General features: G+C 55.1%; 1 protein-coding gene across 1 annotated transcript; it reads right to left on the bottom strand.

The window, feature by feature from the left end:
• Positions 1-1,112: 1,112 nt before the first annotated feature.
• On the bottom strand, positions 1,113-19,027 carry ftsj3 (FtsJ RNA 2'-O-methyltransferase 3). Its single transcript, XM_038788644.1, has 7 exons — positions 18,931-19,027; positions 18,374-18,500; positions 13,553-13,647; positions 11,881-11,983; positions 10,044-10,227; positions 9,575-9,669; positions 1,113-2,447 (listed from the first exon to the last, which is right to left on the bottom strand). Exons 3-7 carry the CDS (start codon positions 13,632-13,634, stop codon positions 2,255-2,257), a joined length of 657 nt encoding a protein of 218 aa, XP_038644572.1. The 5' UTR covers positions 13,635-13,647; positions 18,374-18,500; positions 18,931-19,027; the 3' UTR covers positions 1,113-2,254.
• Between the last annotated feature and the right edge of the window lie 773 nt (positions 19,028-19,800).

Genomic DNA, 19,800 nt, shown 5'->3' with positions numbered 1-19,800 from the left:
CTGATTTTCATATAACCTAAGGCCCAGAATACAGAGACAGCCGAGGTCAGCATGTCTTGGGAACTGGGTGACTCTGAGAGTCTAGATAAGGCTTGGAGCTAGAAGTAGTCTTAATACATAACAAGCTGAACAACTATTTCTGCCTGTATGTAAACAAGTTTGTCCAGTTCTTAAAACAAAGACAAGATAATGATATGAAACTCAAGTCCCCTAAAGGTCAGAAGGTGACGCCATTGTAACGATTATTACTTATGTTTTACTTTCAATCAAATTCCTGACCAAGCTGTATTCATGTTATCTTGATCCTATAATGTATAAGAATCGCCTTCTTTTCTGTACTATCGCAGACTTGGGACGGACTCCGCAGTTTGTAATTGACTGCCTTCCGACTCCAAGTATCAGCCATTTTCTGCTAGCAGTTCTAATTAGTGAATAAAGTTCAGTTTTGCTTATCTAATGAATGCTGTTTGAATTTGTCTATCACAGTCAAGACGCGGGGAAAATATAAAATACAACAGAGTCTGCTCCGGCTCTTGGAAAGAGCACCCTACCCAAGCCCCACACCCCCACCCTATCCCCATAACCCAGTAACCCCACCCAATGCTAAGGGCAATTTCGGACACTGAGGGACAATTTAGCACGGCCAATCCACCTAACCTGCACATCTTTGGACTGTGGGAGGAAACCGGAGCACCCGGAGGGAAACCCACGCAGACACGGGGAGGACGTGCAGACTCCACACAGACAGTGACCTTGTCCGGTGTCAAGTTCGGCAACAAACTGCGATACACCCGAAGGATTCTTGATGCTCTCGTACATACCAGCCCTTTACGAAATATATACATTTATTTTCAACAAGTGGATGTAAAGAACCCTGGGACCCTTCAGCTGCTGTGCTGAAGGGACAGTGCTAACCACTGTGCTGCCCCATAATAAGAAACAACATCAAAGGGCCCGTCCGGGATTTGAACCCAGGGTCGCTCCAAAACGCATGGAGCACAACAACCGAAGCCAGAATCTGACCCCCACCGTCCGACCCCCACCGTCCCGTCTTTAACAGCGCGAAGGGGCTAAAGCCATCACTTGAGGTATTCGATGCACGGAGCAGCGTGCTTGGCGCAAAACAAGTCTTTAATCAGAATTTCATCATGTCACAGACATTCAAAGCCTCGCGGGACAGAACGTCCGTCAGCAGCAGGCAATTGCCAATAAAAAATATATTGTCCGGTGTCAAGTTAGCCAACAAACTGCGATACACCCGAAGGATTCTTGCTGCTCTCGTACATACCAGCCCTTTACGAAATATATACATTTCTTTTCAGCAAGTGGATGGAAAGTTTTCAGGTGCTTGGCCTAAATCCAGGCCCTTGGCCTAAATCCAGGCCCTTGGCCTAAATCCAGGCCCTTGGCCTAAATCCAGGCCCTTGGCCTAAATCCAGGCCCCAGACGTCCCTGTGGGGGGGCTCAGTTGGAAAGCGGGATAGCTGCCCTGCCTCATTCAAAATGGCCGCCGACGCCAAGCAGCTCGCTGAATGTCGCCCGTCTCGGGAAGTTGCTTCGAGGGACGCCCAACCGTCCATCGGGCGCTGAATACGACGATAGAATTAATTAGGGGTTTGACGCTTTAACAATCAGGGGGTCGTCCATTCCAAACGGAGATGGGGGGGGAATGTTTTCCCTCAGAGGCTGGTGACTCTCCGGAAGTCTCTTCCTCAAAAGGCAGCGGGAGTAGAATCTGGGAATATTTTTAAGGCGGAGCGGGAGAGATTCCTGATTAACGAGGGGGGGGTGAAAGGTCGGGGGGGGTCGGCAGGAATGTGGGGTCGCGGTCACAATCAGATTGGCCTCCATCCTATCGAATGGGGCTGAGTGGCCTCCATCCTTGGTTGGCAGTGGGTATGGAGAGAAACTATTTTGGTTGGTGCGAGGTGGGGGGAGGGAGGGGACAGTCCAGATAAATTGGGGAGGGGGGAGGGGGGAGGAAACCATAACAAATGTGAGGCAGGCTGTTCAGGGGCTAGGCCGAGAAACGACTGTTCACAAACAGAAGGGGAATAGAAATCTGGAACGATGCTGACGGGGGGGGGGCGATGAACGACCGCCAGCATCGCTAAACCTGTTTGGACGAACGAAGCATTGAGTGGTCAGGAGGGCGACACTGGACTGCACATCGCCTGCTCCACGATGCTCAGAGTTCCTCTTCCCGCGGGACACGGGTTCAGGGGCAGGATTCTGCAGACCAAGGTCGCGGCTCCTACTTGGTTTTCCTCCTCCCTTTGCCTTTGCCGCCTTGCGCCATCTTCCGCATGTCCTTCTTCATCCTGGCGTCCACCACACGGAATTGACCCTTGACCCCGGCCGGCCGACTGACCTTGCGGCCGGCGCCCCGTTTCGCCACGAGGTAGGTGATCTCGCGCTTCTCCTTCAGTCCGGCCTTTTTGTAGATGCTGCGGGAGGTGGAGGAGGAGCGTTACTAGGGCCACACTATCATGTGGTATCATTCAGTGACACGTTGACAGGGCCGCACTATCGAGGGGTCAGTGACACGTTGACAGGGCCGCACTATAGAGGGGTCAGTCAGTGACACAGTGACAGGGCCGCACTATCGAGGGGTCAGTCAGTGACACAGTGACAGGGCTGCACTATCGAGGGGTCAGTCAGTGACACAGTGACAGGGCCGCACTGTCGTGGGGTCAGTTAGTGACACAGTGACAGTGCCGCACTGTCGTGGGGTCAGTTAGTGACACAGTGACAGGGCCGCACTATCGAGGGGTCAGTCACACAGTGACAGGGCCGCACTATCGAGGGGTCAGTGACACAGTGACAGGGCCTCACTATCGAGGGGTCGGTCAGTGACACAGTGACAGGGCCGCACTATCGAGGGGTCAGTGACACAGTGACAGGGCCTCACTATCGAGGGGTCGGTCAGTGACACAGTGACAGGGCCGCACTATCGAGGGGTCAGTCAGTGACACAGTGACAGGGCAGCACCATCGAGGGGACAGTCAGTGACACAGTGACAGGGCCGCACTATCGAGGGGTCAGTCAGTGACACAGTGACAGGGCCGCACTATCGAGGGGTCAGTCAGTGACACAGTGACAGGGCCGCACTATCGAGGGGTCAGTGACACAGTGACAGGGCCGCACTATCGAGGGGTCAGTGACACAGTGACAGGGCCGCACTATCGAGGGGTCAGTCAGTGACACAGTGACAGGGCCGCACTATCGAGGGGTCAGTGACACGTTGACAGGGCCGCACTATCGAAGGGTCAGTCAGTGACACAGTGACAGGGCCGCACTATCGAGGGGTCAGTCAGTGACACAGTGACAGGGCCGCACTATCGAGGGGTCAGTCAGTGACACAGTGACAGGCCCGCACTATCGAGGGGTCAGTCAGTGACACAGTGACAGGGCCGCACTATCGAGGGGTCAGTGACACAGTGACAGGGCCGCACTATCGAGGGGTCAGTCAGTGACAGTGACAGGGCCGCACTATCGAGGGGTCAGTCAGTCAGTGACACAGTGACAGGGCCGCACTATCGAGGGTCAGTTGACACAGTGCAGGGCCGCACTATCGAGGGGTCAGTGACACAGGGACAGGGCCGCACTATCGAGGGGTCAGTGACACAGTGACAGGGCCGCACTATCGAGGGGTCAGTCAGTGACACAGTGACAGGGCCGCACTATCGAGGGGTCAGTCAGTCAGTGACACAGTGACAGGGCCGCACTATCGAGGGGTCAGTCAGTGACACAGTGACAGGGCCGCACTATCGAGGGGTCAGTCAGTGACACAGTGACAGGGCCGCACTATCGAGGGGTCAGTCAGTCAGTGACACAGTGACAGGGCCGCACTATCGAGGGGTCAGTGACACAGTGACAGGGCCGCACTATCGAGGGGTCAGTGACACAGTGACAGGGCCGCACTATCGAGGGGTCAGTGACACAGTGACAGGGCCGCACTATCGAGGGGTCAGTCAGTGACACAGTGACAGGGCCGCACTATCGAGGGGTCAGTCAGTCAGTGACACAGTGACAGGGCCGCACTATCGAGGGGTCAGTCAGTGACACAGTGACAGGGCCGCACTATCGAGGGGTCAGTGACACAGTGACAGGGCCGCACTATCGAGGGGTCAGTCAGTCAGTAACACAGTGACAGGGCCGCACTATCGAGGGGTCAGTCAGTGACACAGTGACAGGGCCGTACTATCGAGGGGTCAGTGACACAGTGACAGGGCCGCACTATCGAGGGGTCAGTCAGTGACACAGTGACAGGGCCGCACTATCGAGGGGTCAGTCAGTGACACAGTGACAGGGCCGCACTATCGAGGGGTCAGTCAGTCAGTGACACAGTGACAGGGCCGCACTATCGAGGGGTCAGTCAGTCAGTGACACAGTGACAGGGCCGCACTATCGAGGAGTCAGTCAGTCAGTGACACAGTGACAGGGCCGCACTATCGAGGGGTCAGTCAGTCAGTGACACAGTGACAGGGCCGCACTGTCGAGGGGTCAGTCAGTCAGTGACACAGTGACAGGGCCGCACTATCGAGGGGTCAGTCAGTCAGTGACACAGTGACAGGGCCGCACTATCGAGGGGTCAGTCAGTCAGTGACACAGTGACAGGGCCGCACTATCGAGGGGTCAGTGACACAGTGACAGGGCCGCACTATCGAGGGGTCAGTCAGTGACACAGTGACAGGGCCGCACTATCGAGGGGTCAGTCAGTGACACAGTGACAGGGCCGCACTATCGAGGGGTCAGTCAGTCAGTGACACAGTGACAGGGCCGCACTATCGAGGGGTCAGTCAGTCAGTGACACAGTGACAGGGCCGCACTATCGAGGGGTCAGTCAGTCAGTGACACAGTGACAGGGCCGCACTATCGAGGGGTCAGTCAGTCAGTGACACAGTGACAGGGCCGCACTATCGAGGGGTCAGTCAGTGACACAGTGACAGGGCCGCACTATCGAGGGGTCAGTGACACAGTGACAGGGCCGCACTATCGAGGGGTCAGTGACACAGTGACAGGGGCGCACTATTGAGGGGTCAGTGACACAGTGACAGGGCCGCACTATCGAGGGGTCAGTCAGTGACAGGGCCGCACTATCGAGGGGTCAGTCAGTGACACAGTGACAGGGCCGCACTATCGAGGGGTCAGTCAGTGACACAGTGACAGGGCCGCACTATCGAGGGGTCAGTCAGTCAGTGACACAGTGACAGGGCCGCACTATCGAGGGGTCAGTCAGTCAGTGACACAGTGACAGGGCCGCACTATCGAGGGGTCAGTCAGTCAGTGACACAGTGACAGGGCCGCACTATCGAGGGGTCAGTTAGGGACACAGTGACAGGGCCGCACTATCGAGGGGTCAGTGACACTGTGACAGGGCCGCACTATCGAGGGGTCAGTGACACAGTGACAGGGCCGCACTATCGAGGGGTCAGTCAGTGACACAGTGACAGGGCCGCACTATCAAGGGGTCAGTCAGTCAGTGACGCAGTGACAGGGCCTCACTATCGAGGGGTCAGTCAGTGACACAGTGACAGGGCCGCACTATCGAGGGGTCAGTCAGTGACACAGTGACAGGGCCGCACTATCGAGGGGTCAGTCCGTCAGTGACACACTGACAGGGCCGCACTATCGAGGGGTCAGTCAGTCAGTGACACAGTGACTGGGCCGCACTATCGAGGGGTCAGTCCGTCAGTGACACAGTGACAGGGCCGCACTATTGAGGGGTCAGTCAGTGACACAGTGACAGGGCCGCACTATCGAGGGGTCAGTCAGTCAGTGACAGTGACAGGGCCGCACTATCGAGGGGTCAGTCAGTGACACAGTGACAGGGCCGCACTATCGAGGGGTCAGTCAGTGACAGGGCCGCACTATCGAGGGGTCAGTCAGTCAGTGACACAGTGACAGGGCCGCACTATCGAGGGGTCAGTCAGTCAGTGACACAGTGACAGGGCCGCACTATCGAGGGGTCAGTCAGTCAGTGACACAGTGACAGGGCCGCACTATCGAGGGGTCAGTGACACAGTGACAGGGCCGCACTATCGAGGGGTCAGTCAGTGACACAGTGACAGGGCCGCACTATCGAGGGGTCAGTGACACAGTGACAGGGCCGCACTATCGAGGGGTCAGTGACACAGTGACAGGGCTACACTATCGAGGGGTCAGTCAGTGACACAGTGACAGGGCCGCACTATCGAGGGGTCAGTCAGTGACAGTGACAGAGCCGCACTATCGAGGGGTCAGTCAGTCAGTGACACAGTGACAGGGCCGCACTATCGAGGGGTCAGTCAGTCACACAGTGACAGGGCCGCACTATCGAGGGGTCAGTGACACAGTGACAGGGCCGCACTATCGAGGGGTCAGTCACACAGTGACAGGGCCGCACTATCGAGGGGTCAGTCAGTGACACAGTGACAGGGCCGCACTATCGAGGGGTCAGTCAGTGACACAGTGACAGGGCCGCACTATCGAGGGGTCAGTCAGTGACACAGTGACAGGGCCGCACTATCGAGGGGTCAGTCAGTGACACAGTGACAGGGCCGCACTATCGAGGGGTCAGTCAGTCAGTGACACAGTGACAGGGCCGCACTATCGAGGGGGTCAGTCAGTGACACAGTGACAGGGCCGCACTATCGAGGGGTCAGTGACACAGTGACAGGGCCGCACTATCGAGGGGTCAGTCAGTGACACAGTGACAGGGCCGCACTATCGAGGGGTCAGTGACACAGTGACAGGGCCGCACTATCGAGGGGTCAGTGAGTGACACAGTGACTGGGCCGCACTATCGAGGGGTCAGTGAGTGACACAGTGACTGGGCCGCACTATCGAGGGGTCAGTGACAGTGACACAGTGACAGGGCCGCACTATCGAGGGGTCAGTCAGTGACACAGTGACAGGGCCGCACTATCGAGGGGTCAGTCAGTCAGTGACACAGTGACAGGGCCGCACTATCGAGGGGTCAGTCAGTCAGTGACACAGTGACAGGGCCGCACTATCGAGGGGTCAGTCAGTGACACAGTGACAGGGCCGCACTATCGAGGGGTCAGTCAGTCAGTGACACAGTGACAGGGCCGCACTATCGAGGGGTCAGTCAGTCAGTGACACAGTGACAGGGCCGCACTACCGAGGGGTCAGTCAGTGACACAGTGACAGGGCCGCACTATCGAGGGGTCAGTCAGTGACACAGTGACAGGGCCGCACTACCGAGGGGTCAGTCAGTGACACAGTGACAGGGCCGCACTATCGAGGGGTCAGTCAGTGACACAGTGACAGGGCCGCACTATCGAGGGGTCAGTCAGTGACACAGTGACAGGGCCGCACTATCGAGGGGTCAGTCAGTCAGTGACACAGTGACAGGGCCGCACTATCGAGGGGTCAGTCAGTGACACAGTGATAGGGCCGCACTATCGAGGGGTCAGTCAGTCAGTGACACAGTGACAGGGGCCGCACTATCGAGGGGTCAGTCAGTCAGTGACACAGTGACAGGGCCGCACTATCAAGGGGTCAGTCAGTCAGTGACACAGTGACAGGACCGCACTATCGAGGGGTCAGTCAGTGACACAGTGACAGGGCTGCACTATCGAGGGGTCAGTCAGTGACACAGTGACAGGGCCGCACTATCGAGGGGTCAGTCAGTACCACAGTGACAGGGCCGCACTATCGAGGGGTCAGTCAGTGACACAGTGACAGGGCCGCACTATCGAGGGACAGTGACACAGTGACAGGGCCGCACTATCGAGGGGTCAGTTAGTCAGTGACAGGGCCGCACTATCGAGGGGTCAGTCAGTAACACAGTGACAGGGCTGCACTATCGAGGGGTCAGTCAGTGACACAGTGACAGGGCCGCACTATCGAGGGGTCAGTCAGTCAGTGACAGGGTCGCACTATCGAGGGGTCAGTCAGTCAGTGACACAGTGACAGGGCCGCACTATCGAGGGGTCAGTCAGTCAGTGACACAGTGACAGGGCCGCACTATCGAGGGGTCAGTCAGTCAGTGACACAGTGACAGGGCCGCACTATCGAGGGGTCAGTGACACAGTGACAGGGCCGCACTATCAAGGGGTCAGTCAGTGACACAGTGACAGGGCCGCACTATCGAGGGGTCAGTCAGTGACACAGTGACAGGGCCGCACTATCGAGGGGTCAGTCAGTGACACAGTGACAGGGCCGCACTATCGAGGGGTCAGTCAGTCAGTGACACAGTGACAGGGCCGCACTATCGAGGGGTCAGTCAGTGACAGTGACAGAGCCGCACTATCGAGGGGTCAGTTAGTCAGTGACACAGTGACAGGGCCGCACTATCGAGGGGTCAGTCAGTCACACAGTGACAGGGCCGCACTATCGAGGGGTCAGTGACACAGTGACAGGGCCGCACTATCGAGGGGTCAGTCACACAGTGACAGGGCCGCATTATCGAGGGGTCAGTCAGTGACACAGTGACAGGGCCGCACTATCGAGGGGTCAGTCAGTGACACAGTGACAGGGCCGCACTATCGAGGGGTCAGTCAGTCAGTGACACAGTGACAGGGCCGCACTACCGATCAGTCAGTCAGTGACACAGTGACAGGGCCGCACTATCGAGGGGTCAGTCAGTGACACAGTGACAGGGTCGCACTATCGAGGGGTCAGTCAGTGACACAGTGACAGGGCCGCACTATCGAGGGTCAGTCAGTCAGTGACACAGTGACAGGGCCGAACTATCGAGGGGTCAGTCAGTGACACAGTGACAGGGCCGCACTATCGAGGGGTCAGTCAGTGACACAGTGACAGGGCCGCACTATCGAGGGGTCAGTCAGTCAGTGACACAGTGACAGGGCCGCACTATCGAGGGGTCAGTCAGTGACACAGTGACAGGGCCGCACTATCGAGGGGTCAGTGACACAGTGACAGGGCCGCACTATCGAGGGGTCAGTCAGTGACACAGTGACAGGGCCGCACTATCGAGGGGTGTCAGTCAGTCAGTGACACAGTGACAGGGCCGCACTATCGAGGGGTCAGTCAGTGACACAGTGACAGGGCCGCACTATCGAGGGGTCAGTCAGTCAGTGACACAGTGACAGGGCCGCACTATCGAGGGGTCAGTCAGTCAGTGACACAGTGACAGGGCCGCACTACCGAGGGGTCAGTCAGTGACACAGTGACAGGGCCGCACTATCGAGGGGTCAGTCAGTGACACAGTGACAGGGCCGCACTACCGAGGGGTCAGTCAGTGACACAGTGACAGGGCCGCACTATCGAGGGGTCAGTCAGTGACACAGTGACAGGGCCGCACTATCGAGGGGTCAGTGACACAGTGACAGGGCCGCACTATCGTGGGGTCAGTCAGTCAGTGACACAGTGACAGGGCCGCACTACCGAGGGGTCAGTCAGTGACACAGTGACAGGGCTGCACTATCGAGCGGTCAGTCAGTGACACAGTGACAGGGCCGCACTATCGAGGGGTCAGTGAGTGACACAGTGACAGGGCCGCACTATCGAGGGGTCAGTGACACAGTGACAGGGCCGCACTATCGAGGGGTCAGTCAGTAACACAGGGCCGCACGATCAGTCAGTCAGATGGACAACACGTTACCTCTTCATCTGGGCCATCTTCTCACGCTCCGAGATATCGACCGTGTTGACCACAGCCTCTGCTCGCTTCTTCGCCTGCTCCATCTTTTTCAGTTGCTGCGGAAAGGGGAGAGATTTCAGTTCAACACCTTCCCAGTGATGGAGGACGAACGCAGACGGCGCGTAGCTCCGAGGTACAATCGGGACCACCCATTCCTCCATTACCCCCACATCAGACCGGCCGAAGACTGGCCATCCCTAGAAATAGCGCAGACAACAATCATAGGTCCCACTGCCCACCTCCACATGGAGGAGACTCCCCTCCTCCAAACAGACCTCCCTCGTTTAGAGACGATACAGGGCGTCCCTGGCCGCTGGGGACAATGTGGATATTGACCGACCCTTCAAACTCGGAGACGATTCTGTCCGCCTCCCGTCATCATCCCTTCACCGCCTCCGAGCGTTCGTGCCCACCACCCCTTCCAACATACCCTCCGCTTCTTGCGAGCTTTGGCCTCCGCGATTTTCTTGATGGGTCGGGCGTTAATCACTTTCCATCGCTGCCGGAACTCAGCCGCCATAGCGGGGTCAAAGGGCGCCGGCCTCCGCCGATACTTCTGATCGTTGTCCACAAACCAGTCTGGCAGCTCGTCCTGGTCCTCGTCAAATGTGTACCTGAGGCAGGGAAGGAAGGAAGGAGAGAGATCAGTGACGCAGCACAGTGCAGCACTCCCTCAGTACTGACCCTCTTACAGTGCGGCACTCCCTCAGTACTGACCCTCTGACAGTGCAGCACTCCCTCAGTACTGACCCTCTGACAGTGCAGCACTCCCTCAGTACTGACCCTCTGACAGTGCGGCACTCCCTCAGTACTGACCCTCTGACAGTGCGGCACTGCCTCAGTACTGACCCTCTGACAGTGCAGCCGTCCCTCAGTACTGACCCTCTGACAGTGCGGCACTCCCTCAGTACTGACCCTCTGACAGTGCGGCACTCCCTCAGTACTGACCCTCTGACAGTGCGGCACTCCCTCAGTACTGACCCTCTGACAGTGCGGCACTCCCTCAGTACTGACCCTCTGACAGTGCGGCACTCCCTCAGTACTGACCCTCTGACAGTGCAGCGCTCCCTCAGTACTGACCCTCTGACAGTGCGGCACCCTCTCAGTACTGACCCTCTGACAGTGCAGCACTCCCTCAGTACTGACCCTCTGACAGTGCAGCACTCCCTCAGTACTGACCCTCTGACAGTGCAGCACTCCCTCAGTACTGACCCTCTGACAGTGCGGCACTCCCTCAGTACTGACCCTCTGACAGTGCAGCACTCCCTCAGTACTGACCCTCTGACAGTGCGGCACTCCCTCAGTACTGACCGTCTGACTGTGCAGCACTCCCTCAGTACTGACCCTCTGACAGTGCAGCACTCCCTCAGTACTGACCCTCTGACAGTGCAGCACTCCCTCAGTACTGACCCTCTGACAGTGCGGCACTCCCTCAGCACTGACCCTCTGACAGTGCAGCACTCCCTCAGTACTGACCCTCTGACAGTGCGGCACTCCCTCAGCACTGACCCTCTGACAGTGCAGCACTTCCCAAGTACTGACCCTCTAACAGTGCAGCACTCCCTCAGTACTGACTCTCTGACAGTGCAGCGCTCCCTCAGTACTGACCCTCTGACAGTGCGGCACTCCCTCAGTACTGACCCTCTGACAGTGCGGCGCTCCCTCAGTACTGGCCCTCTGACAATGCAGCTTCCCCTCAGTACTGACCCTCTGACAGTGCGGCGCTCCCTCAGCACTGACCCTCTGACTATGCAGCACTCCCTCAGTACTGACCCTCTGACAGTGCAGCACTCACTCAGTACTGACCCTCTGACAGTGCAGCACTCCCTCAGTACTGACCCTCTGACAGTGCGGAACTCGCTCAGTACTGACCCTCTGACAGTGCGGAATTCCCTCAGTACTGACCCTCTGACAGTGCAGCACTCCCTCAGTACTGACCCTCTGACAGTGCGGCACTCCCTCAGTACTGACCCTCTGACAGTGCAGCACTCCCTCAGTACTGACCCTCTGACAGTGCAGCACTCCCTCAGTACTGACCCTCTGACAGTGCAGCACTCCCTCAGTACTGACCCTCTGACAGTGCGGCACTCCCTCAGTACTGACCCTCTCAGGAGATTGCAGAGTTAGGGGGGGGGCATGCTTTGAGGAGCAGAGCCATATTTGAAGAGGTTCTAAAGTCTGAAACCTCAGTGTTCCCGATGTTGGAGGCAATGGGCATAAGAAGCAAGGATTCTGAGCAGAGAGGAGAGAACAGGAGAGGACTGTACCTGTTGAATGTGTCGTCAATGAGGTCACGCGTTCTCTTCTTTGATGTTGCAATGGAGGCTCCCAATGCAAGGCCTTCTGGGTCTAAAACCTGGGCTTTTCTCACTGTAACAAAAATGACCCATCTGTCACCCATCATTGAACAACAGATACCCGGGAGTGAGTTACAGACTGGAATCTAATCGAGGGGTTCGGGGTGGTTTATATATAGAATAACAGATACCCGGGAGAGTTACAGACTGGAATCTAATCGAGGGGTTCAGGGTGGTTTATATATAGAATAACAGATACCCGGGAGTGAGTTACAGACTGGAATCTAATCGAGGGGTTCAGGGTGGTTTATATATAGAATAACAGATCCCCGGGAGTGTGTTACAGACTGGAATCTAATCGAGGGGTTCTGGGTGGTTTATACATAGAATAACAGATACCCGGGAGTGAGTTACAGACTGGAATCTAATCGAGGGGTTCAGGGTGGTTTATGTATAGAATAACAGATACCCGGGAGTGAGTTACAGACTGGAATCTAATCGAGGAGTTCGGGATGGTTTATATATAGAATAACAGATACCCGGGAGTGAGTTACAGACTGGAATCTAATCGAGGGGTTCGTGATGGTTTATATATAGAATAACAGATACCCGGGAGAGTTACAGACTGGAAAATAATCGACTGGTTCAGGGTGGTTTATATATAGAATAACAGATACCCGGGAGTGAGTTACAGATTGGAATCTAATCGAGGGGTTCAGGGTGGTTTATATATAGAATAACAGATACCCGGGAGTGAGTTACAGATTGGAATCTAATCGAGGGGTTCAGGGTGGTTTATATATAGAATAACAGATACCCGGGAGTGAGTTACAGACTGGAATCTAATTGAGGGGTTTGGGGTGGTTTATATATAGAATATCAGATATCCGGGAGTGAGTTACAGACTGGAATCTAATCGAGGGGTTCGGTGTGGTTTATATATAGAATAACAGATACCGGGAGTGAGTTACAGACTGGAATCTAAACGAGGGGTTCGGGGCGGTTTATATATAGAATAACAGATACCCGGGACTGAGTTACAGACTGGAATCTAATCGAGGGGCTCGGGGTGGATTATATATAGAATAACAGATACCCGGGTGTGATTTACAGACTGGAATCTAATCGAGGGGTTCGGGGTGGTTTATATATAGAATAACAGACACCCGGGAGTGAGTTACAGACTGGAATCTAATCGAGGGGTTCTGGGTGGTTTATATTTCGAATAACAGATGCCCGGGAGTGAGTTACAGACTGGTATCTAATCGAGGGGTTCGGGATGGTTTATATATAGAATAACAGATACCCGGGAGTGAGTTACAGACTGGAATCTAATCGAGGGGTTCGGGGTGGTTTATATATAGAATAACAGATACCCGGGAGTGAGTTACAGACTGGAATCTAATCAAGGGGTTCAGGGTGGTTTATATATAGAATAACAGTTACCCGGGAGTGAGTTACAGACTGGAATCTAATCGAGGTGTTCGGGATGGTTTATATATAGAATAACAGATACCCGGGAGTGAGTTACAGACTGGAATCTAATCGAGGAGTTCGACCCAAAGTGCTCCACGGTCTACATTTTGAATTAAGTAATCAGTACCGCTCCATGTTACAATTTCATCCTCCCTGTCTGACTTACATGACTTCGCCAAATTAACCACCTCAAATGTGTCGTTTTCTTCCGGTGTTTTTGTGTTTTCTTTGTTTCCGATTCTTTTCATTTCCTGAATATCACTGAGCAGAAATGATACAGCACGGGTTAGATACAGTGTAGAGCTCCCTCTACATTACCCTGACAGTGTGTCCCCCACTTTATACCCAGTGTCAGCATCGAGCTCTCCCAGGACAGGTACAGCACGGGTTAGATACAGTGTAGAGCTCCCTCCACATTACCCTGACAGTGTGTCCCCCACTTTATACCCAGTGTCAGCATCGAGCTCTCCCAGGACAGGTACAGCACGGGTTAGATACAGTGTAGAGCTCCCTCTACATTACCCTGACAGTGTGTCCCCCACTTTATACCCAGTGTCAGCATCGAGCTCTCCCAGGACAGGTACAGCACGGGTTAGTTACAGTGTAGAGCTCCCTCTACATTACCCTGACAGTGTGTCCCCCACTTTATACCCAGTGTCAGCATCGAGCTCTCCCAGGACAGGTACAGCACGGGTTAGATACAGTGTAGAGCTCCCTCTACATTACCCTGACAGTGTGTCCCCCACTTTATACCCAGTGTCAGCATCGAGCTCTCCCAGGACAGGTACAGCACGGGTTAGATACAGTGTAGAGCTCCCTCTACATTACCCTGACAGTGTGTCCCCCACTTTATACCCAGTGTCAGCATCGAGCTCTCCCAGGACAGGTACAGCACGGGTTAGTTACAGTGTAGAGCTCCCTCTACATTACCCTGACAGTGTGTCCCCCACTTTATACCCAGTGTCAGCATCGAGCTGTCCCAGGACAGGTACAGCACGGGTTAGATACAGTGTAGAGCTCCCTCTACATTACCCTGACAGTGTGTACCCCACATTATACCCAGTGTCAGCATCGAGCTGTCCCAGGACAGGTACAGCACGGGTTAGATACAGTGTAGAGCTCCCTCTACATTACCCTGACAGTGTGTCCCCCACTTTATACCCAGTGTCAGCATCGAGCTCTCCCAGGACAGGTACAGCACGGGTTAGATACAGTGTAGAGCTCCCTCTACATTACCATGACAGTATGTCCCCCTCTTTATACCCAGAGTCACACTGGGAGTTACTGTGCACAGTTACGGTCTCTGTATCACACTGGGAGTCGCTGTGCACAGTTCCTGTCTCTGTATCACACTGGGAGTCACTGTGCACAGTTCCTGTCTCTGTATCACACTGGGAGTCACTGTGCACAGTTCCGGTCTCTGTATCACACTGGGAGTTACTGTGCACAGTTCCTGTCTCTGTATCACACTGGGAGTCACTGTGCACAGTTCCTGTCTCTGTGTCACACTGGGAGTCACTGTGCACAGTTCCTGTCTCTGTATCACACTGGGAGTCACTGTGCACAGTTCCTGTCTCTGTATCACACTGGGAGTCACTGTGCACAGTTCCTGTCTCTGTATCACACTGGGAGTCACTGTGCACAGTTCCTGTCTCTGTATCACACTGGGAGTCACTGTGCACAGTTCCTGTCTCTGTATCACACTGGGAGTCACTGTGCACAGTTCCTGTCTCTGTATCACACTGGGAGTCACTGTGCACAGTTCCTGTCTCTGTATCACACTGGGAGTCACTGTGCACAGTTCCTGTCTCTGTATCACACTGGGAGTCACTGTGCACAGTTCCTGTCTCTATCACACTGGGAGTCACTGTGCACAGTTCCGGTCTCTGTATCACACTGGGAGTCACTGCGCAAAGTTCCTGTCTCTGTATCACACTGGGAGTCACTGCGCACAGTTCCTGTCTCTGTATCACACTGGGAGTCACTGTGCACAGTTCCTGTCTCTGTATCACACTGGGAGTCACTGTGTACAGTTCCTGTCTCTGTATCACACTGGGAGTCACTGTGCACAGTTCCTGTCTCTGTATCACACTGGGAGTCACTGTGCACAGTTCCTGTCTCTGTATCACACTGGGAGTCACTGTGCACAGTTCCTGTCTCTATCACACTGGGAGTCACTGTGCTCAGTTCCTGTCTCTGTATCACACTGGGAGTCACTGTGCACAGTTCCTGTCTCTGTATCACACTGGGAGTCACTGTGCACAGTTCCGGTCTCTGTATCACACTGGGAGTCACTGTGCACAGTTCCTGGCTCTGTATCACACTGGGAGTCACTGTGCACATTTCCTGTCTCTGTATCACACTGAGAGTCACTGTGCACACTTCCTGTCTCTGTATCACACTGGGAGTCACTGTGCACAGTTCCTGTCTCTGTATCACACTGGGAGTCACTGTGCACAGTCCCACTCTGTATCACACTGGGAGTTACTGTGCACATTTCCTGTCTCTGTATCACACTGGGCGTCACTGTGCACAGTTCCTGTCTCTGTATCACACTGGGAGTCACTGTGCACAGTTCCTGTCTCTGTATCACACTGGGCGTCACTGTGCACAGTTCCTGTCTCTGTATCACACTGGGAGTCACTGTGCACAGTTCCTGTCTCTGTATCACACTGGGAGTCACTGTGCACAGTTCTGGTCTCTGTATCACACTGGGAGTCACTGTGCACAGTTCCTGTCTCTGTATCACACTGAGAGTCACTGTGCACAGTTCCTGTCTCTGTATCACACTGGGAGTCACTGTGCACAGTTCCGGTCTCTGTATCACACGGGGAGTCACTGTGCACAGTTCCTGTCTCTGTATCACACTGGGAGTCACTGTGCACAGTTCCTGTCTCTGTATCACACTGGGAGTCACTGTGCACAGTTCCGGTCTCTGTATCACACTGGGAGTCACTGTGCACAGTTCCTGTCTCTGTATCACACTGGGAGTCACTGTGCACAGTTCCTGTCTCTGTATCACACTGGGAGTCACTGTGCACAGTTCCTGTCTCTGTATCACACTGGGAGTCACTGTGCACAGTTCCTGTCTCTGTATCACACTGGGAGTCACTGTGCACAGTTCCGGTCTCTGTATCACACTGGGAGTCACTGTGCACAGTTCCTGTCTCTGTATCACACTGGGAGTCACTGTGCACAGTTCCTGTCTCTGTATCACACTGGGAGTCACTGTGCACATTTCCTGTCTCTGTATCACACTGGGAGTCACTGTGCACAGTTCCTGTCTCTGTATCACACTGGGAGTCACTGTGCACAGTTCCTGTCTCTGTATCACACTGGGAGTCACTGTGCACAGTTCCTGAGTCTCTATTAAACAATATATACAGAGGCACTGGAGAAAGTCAAACAATGTTTACAGGGATTTACTAGAACTGAGAGTTTAAACCCACCGAGATAGTTTGGAACCGGCTGTGGGTGTTTTCTCTGGGCAAGAGGAGAATGAGGGGCTGAGCTAATCGAGGTTTTTTAAAATAAATTTAGAGTACCCAATTCACGTTTTCCAATTAAGGGGCAATTTAGAGCGGCCAATCTACCTAAACTGCACATCTTTGGGTTGTGGGGGCGAATCCCACACAGACACGGGGAGAATGTGCAAACTCCACACGGACAGTGACCCAGGGCCGGGATCGAACCCGGGACCTCAGCGCCGCGAGCCGGCAGGGCTAACCCACTGTGCCACCGTGCTGCCTAATCAAGAGGTTTAAGGTGATGAAAAGCTTTCAATCGTGTCGATGTGGAGATGATGTTTCCACTTGTGGGAGAGGCAACAATTCTGGGACCGTCAATGTGAGACGGTCACTGATAAATCCAATCGGGAATTCAGGAGAATCCTCTTCACCCAGGGAGTGGGGAGAATGTGGGACTCGCTCCCACAGGGAGTGGGGAGAATGTGGGACTTGCTCCCGCAGGGAGTGGGGGAGATTGCAGGACTCGCTCCTACGGGGAGTGGGGGAGAATGTGGGACTCGCTCCCACGGGGAGTGGGGAGAATGTGGAACACGCTCCCACAGGGAGTGGGGAGAATGATGGACTCGCTCCCACAGGGAGTGGGGGAGAATGTGGGACTCGCTCACACAGGGAGTGGGGGAGAATGTGGGACTCGCTCCCACAGGGAAGTGGGGAGAATGTAGGACTCGCTCCCACGGAGTGGGGAGAATGTGGAACTCGCTCCCACGGGGAGTGGGGGAGAATGTGGAACTCGCTCCCACAGGGAGTGGGGGAGAATGTGGGACTCGCTCCCACAGGGAATGGGGGAGAATGTGGGACTCGCTCCCACAGGGGAGTGGGGAGAATGTGGGACTCGCTCGCACAGGGAGTGGGGAGAATGTGGAACTCGCTCCCACGGGGAGTGGGGGAGAATGTGGGACTCACTCCCACGGGGAGTGGGGAGAATGTGGGACTCGCTCGCACAGGGAGTGGGGAGAATGTGGGACTCGCTCCCACAGGGGAGTGGGGAGAATGTGGGACTCGCTCGCACAGGGAGTGGGGAGAATGTGGAACTCGCTCCCACGGGGAGTGGGGGAGAATGTGGGACTCACTCACACGGGGAGTGGGGAGAATGTGGGACTCGCTCGCACAGGGAGTGGGGAGAATGTGGGACTCGCTCCCACAGGGAGTGGGGAGAATGTGGGACTCGCTCGCACAGGAAGTGGGGAGAATGTGGGACTCGCTCCCACAGGGAGTGGGGAGAATGTGGGACTCGCTCCCACAGGGAGTGGGGAGAATGTGGAACTTGCTCCCACAGGGAGTGAGGGAGATGAATCATGTTGATGTGGGTAAGCGGGAAGCTGGACAAAGACAAGAACAGAACGGAACTGGAGGATGTGGGCGAGACGCAGAGGAGGGGAGGTGTCAGTGTGGGCTGTGCACGGCAGTAGGAACCTCACAGAGCAGCTGTCAAAGCGGGGTGATATATTTCTGAGGCATACCTTTCATCACTCGAGCTGTCGTCCTCTGAATCGTCGCCTTCTTTATTTGTTCCTTCCTTCGCTCCGGTCAGCTCCTGTGCCCCTGCCGGGCGAGCCTGGGCTTCGCTGACCAGCTTTTCACCCTCGTCTACAAATCAGCACAAGACCACAGCGTGAGGTGACTGCGTAACGCCCGCCCCCCTACCCCCCTGTTACCCACCCCTGCTGCCACTGGAGGCACCTCCCCCTCATCTACTCAATGGAAAACCCTTCCTGATTTACAACGCCTCGATTCAATCTCCCCCCTCAACCTTCTCCGCTCCTAGCAGAATGATGCCAGCTCCTCCCCGTCTCGCCACATTCACTGAAACCCCTGGCATCGTGCAGGTCAATCGGCCCCACTACACCCTCCCCAAGTCAGGGGATCCAGAGTTAGAGACATTCCTCCAGCTGGAGTCACACGGGAACGGTGACCTGAATGACGCAGACCCCCCCCCCCCCCCCCCGGGGCCGCCCAGTCCCTGGGGGCCAAGCTGGTGGCAGGTCGGAATCTGCTCTGGGCTGCACTCCACACTCACCTGCAACCAAACCGCCCTGCTGGGTGTACAGCTTCTTTGTCTGTTTAATCTCCAGGGCCTCATCGCCATCCACTTCGAGACAAGCGAAGATGTCCTGCAACGGGAACGGAGGGTCACCACAGCGCCGGGGGGGGGGGGGGTCACCACACCACTGGGAGGGGGGGGGCGGGGGGGCAGTCACACGGGAGCCGAGACTGAGACATGCAGACAGAAACATGCAAGGGCACACGGACATGCACATATGTGGGGATGGAGTGACACACCGGTGGAGGGGCGGGGGGAGAGGGAAATTGAGAGAGAGACAGAGATTGAGAGAGAGAGAGAGATTGAGAGAGAGATTGAGAGACAGAGAGATTGACAGAGTTGGCAGAGAGACAGAGATTGAGAGAGAGAGACAGAGATTGAGAGAGAGAGACAGAGATTGAGACAGAGATTGAGAGAGAGAGAGAGATTGAGAGAGAGATTGAGAGACAGAGAGATTGACAGAGTTGGCAGAGAGACAGAGATTGAGAGAGAGAGACAGAGATTGAGAGAGAGAGACAGAGATTGAGACAGAGATTGAGAGAGAGATTGAGAGAGACAGAGAGATTGAGAGAGAGAGATTGAGAGACAGAGAGATTGAGAGACAGAGATTGAGAGAGAGACAGAGATTGAGAGAGAGACAGATTGAGAGACAGAGAGATTGAGAGACAGAGATTGAGAGAGAGACAGAGATTGAGAGAGAGACAGAGATTGAGAGAGAGACAGAGATTGAGAGAGAGACAGAGATTGAGAGAGACAGAGATTGAGAGAGAGACAGAGATTGAGAGACAGAGATTGAGAGAGAGAGAGATTGAGAGATTGAGAGACAGAGAGATTGACAGAGTTGGC

The sequence above is a fragment of the Scyliorhinus canicula genome, unplaced genomic scaffold, assembly GCF_902713615.1.
Source record: "Scyliorhinus canicula unplaced genomic scaffold, sScyCan1.1, whole genome shotgun sequence".
Lineage (NCBI taxonomy): Eukaryota > Metazoa > Chordata > Chondrichthyes > Carcharhiniformes > Scyliorhinidae > Scyliorhinus > Scyliorhinus canicula.
Note: the sequence above shows the minus strand (reverse complement) of the source record. Positions and strands in the feature narration are given on the sequence as shown.

Excerpts from the sequence above, each read along its gene's own strand:
- ftsj3 (XM_038788644.1), bottom strand. The coding sequence starts at position 13,634 with ATGAAAAGAATCGGAAACAAAGAAAACACAAAAACACCGGAAGAAAAC. Across the intron at positions 11,984-13,552 it reads GGTTAATTTGGCGAAGTCAT|TGAGAAAAGCCCAGGTTTTA; the intron begins GTAAGTCAGACA and ends TTTTTGTTACAG. Across the intron at positions 9,670-10,043 it reads AAGCTCGCAAGAAGCGGAGG|CAACTGAAAAAGATGGAGCA; the intron begins GTATGTTGGAAG and ends CCCTTTCCGCAG.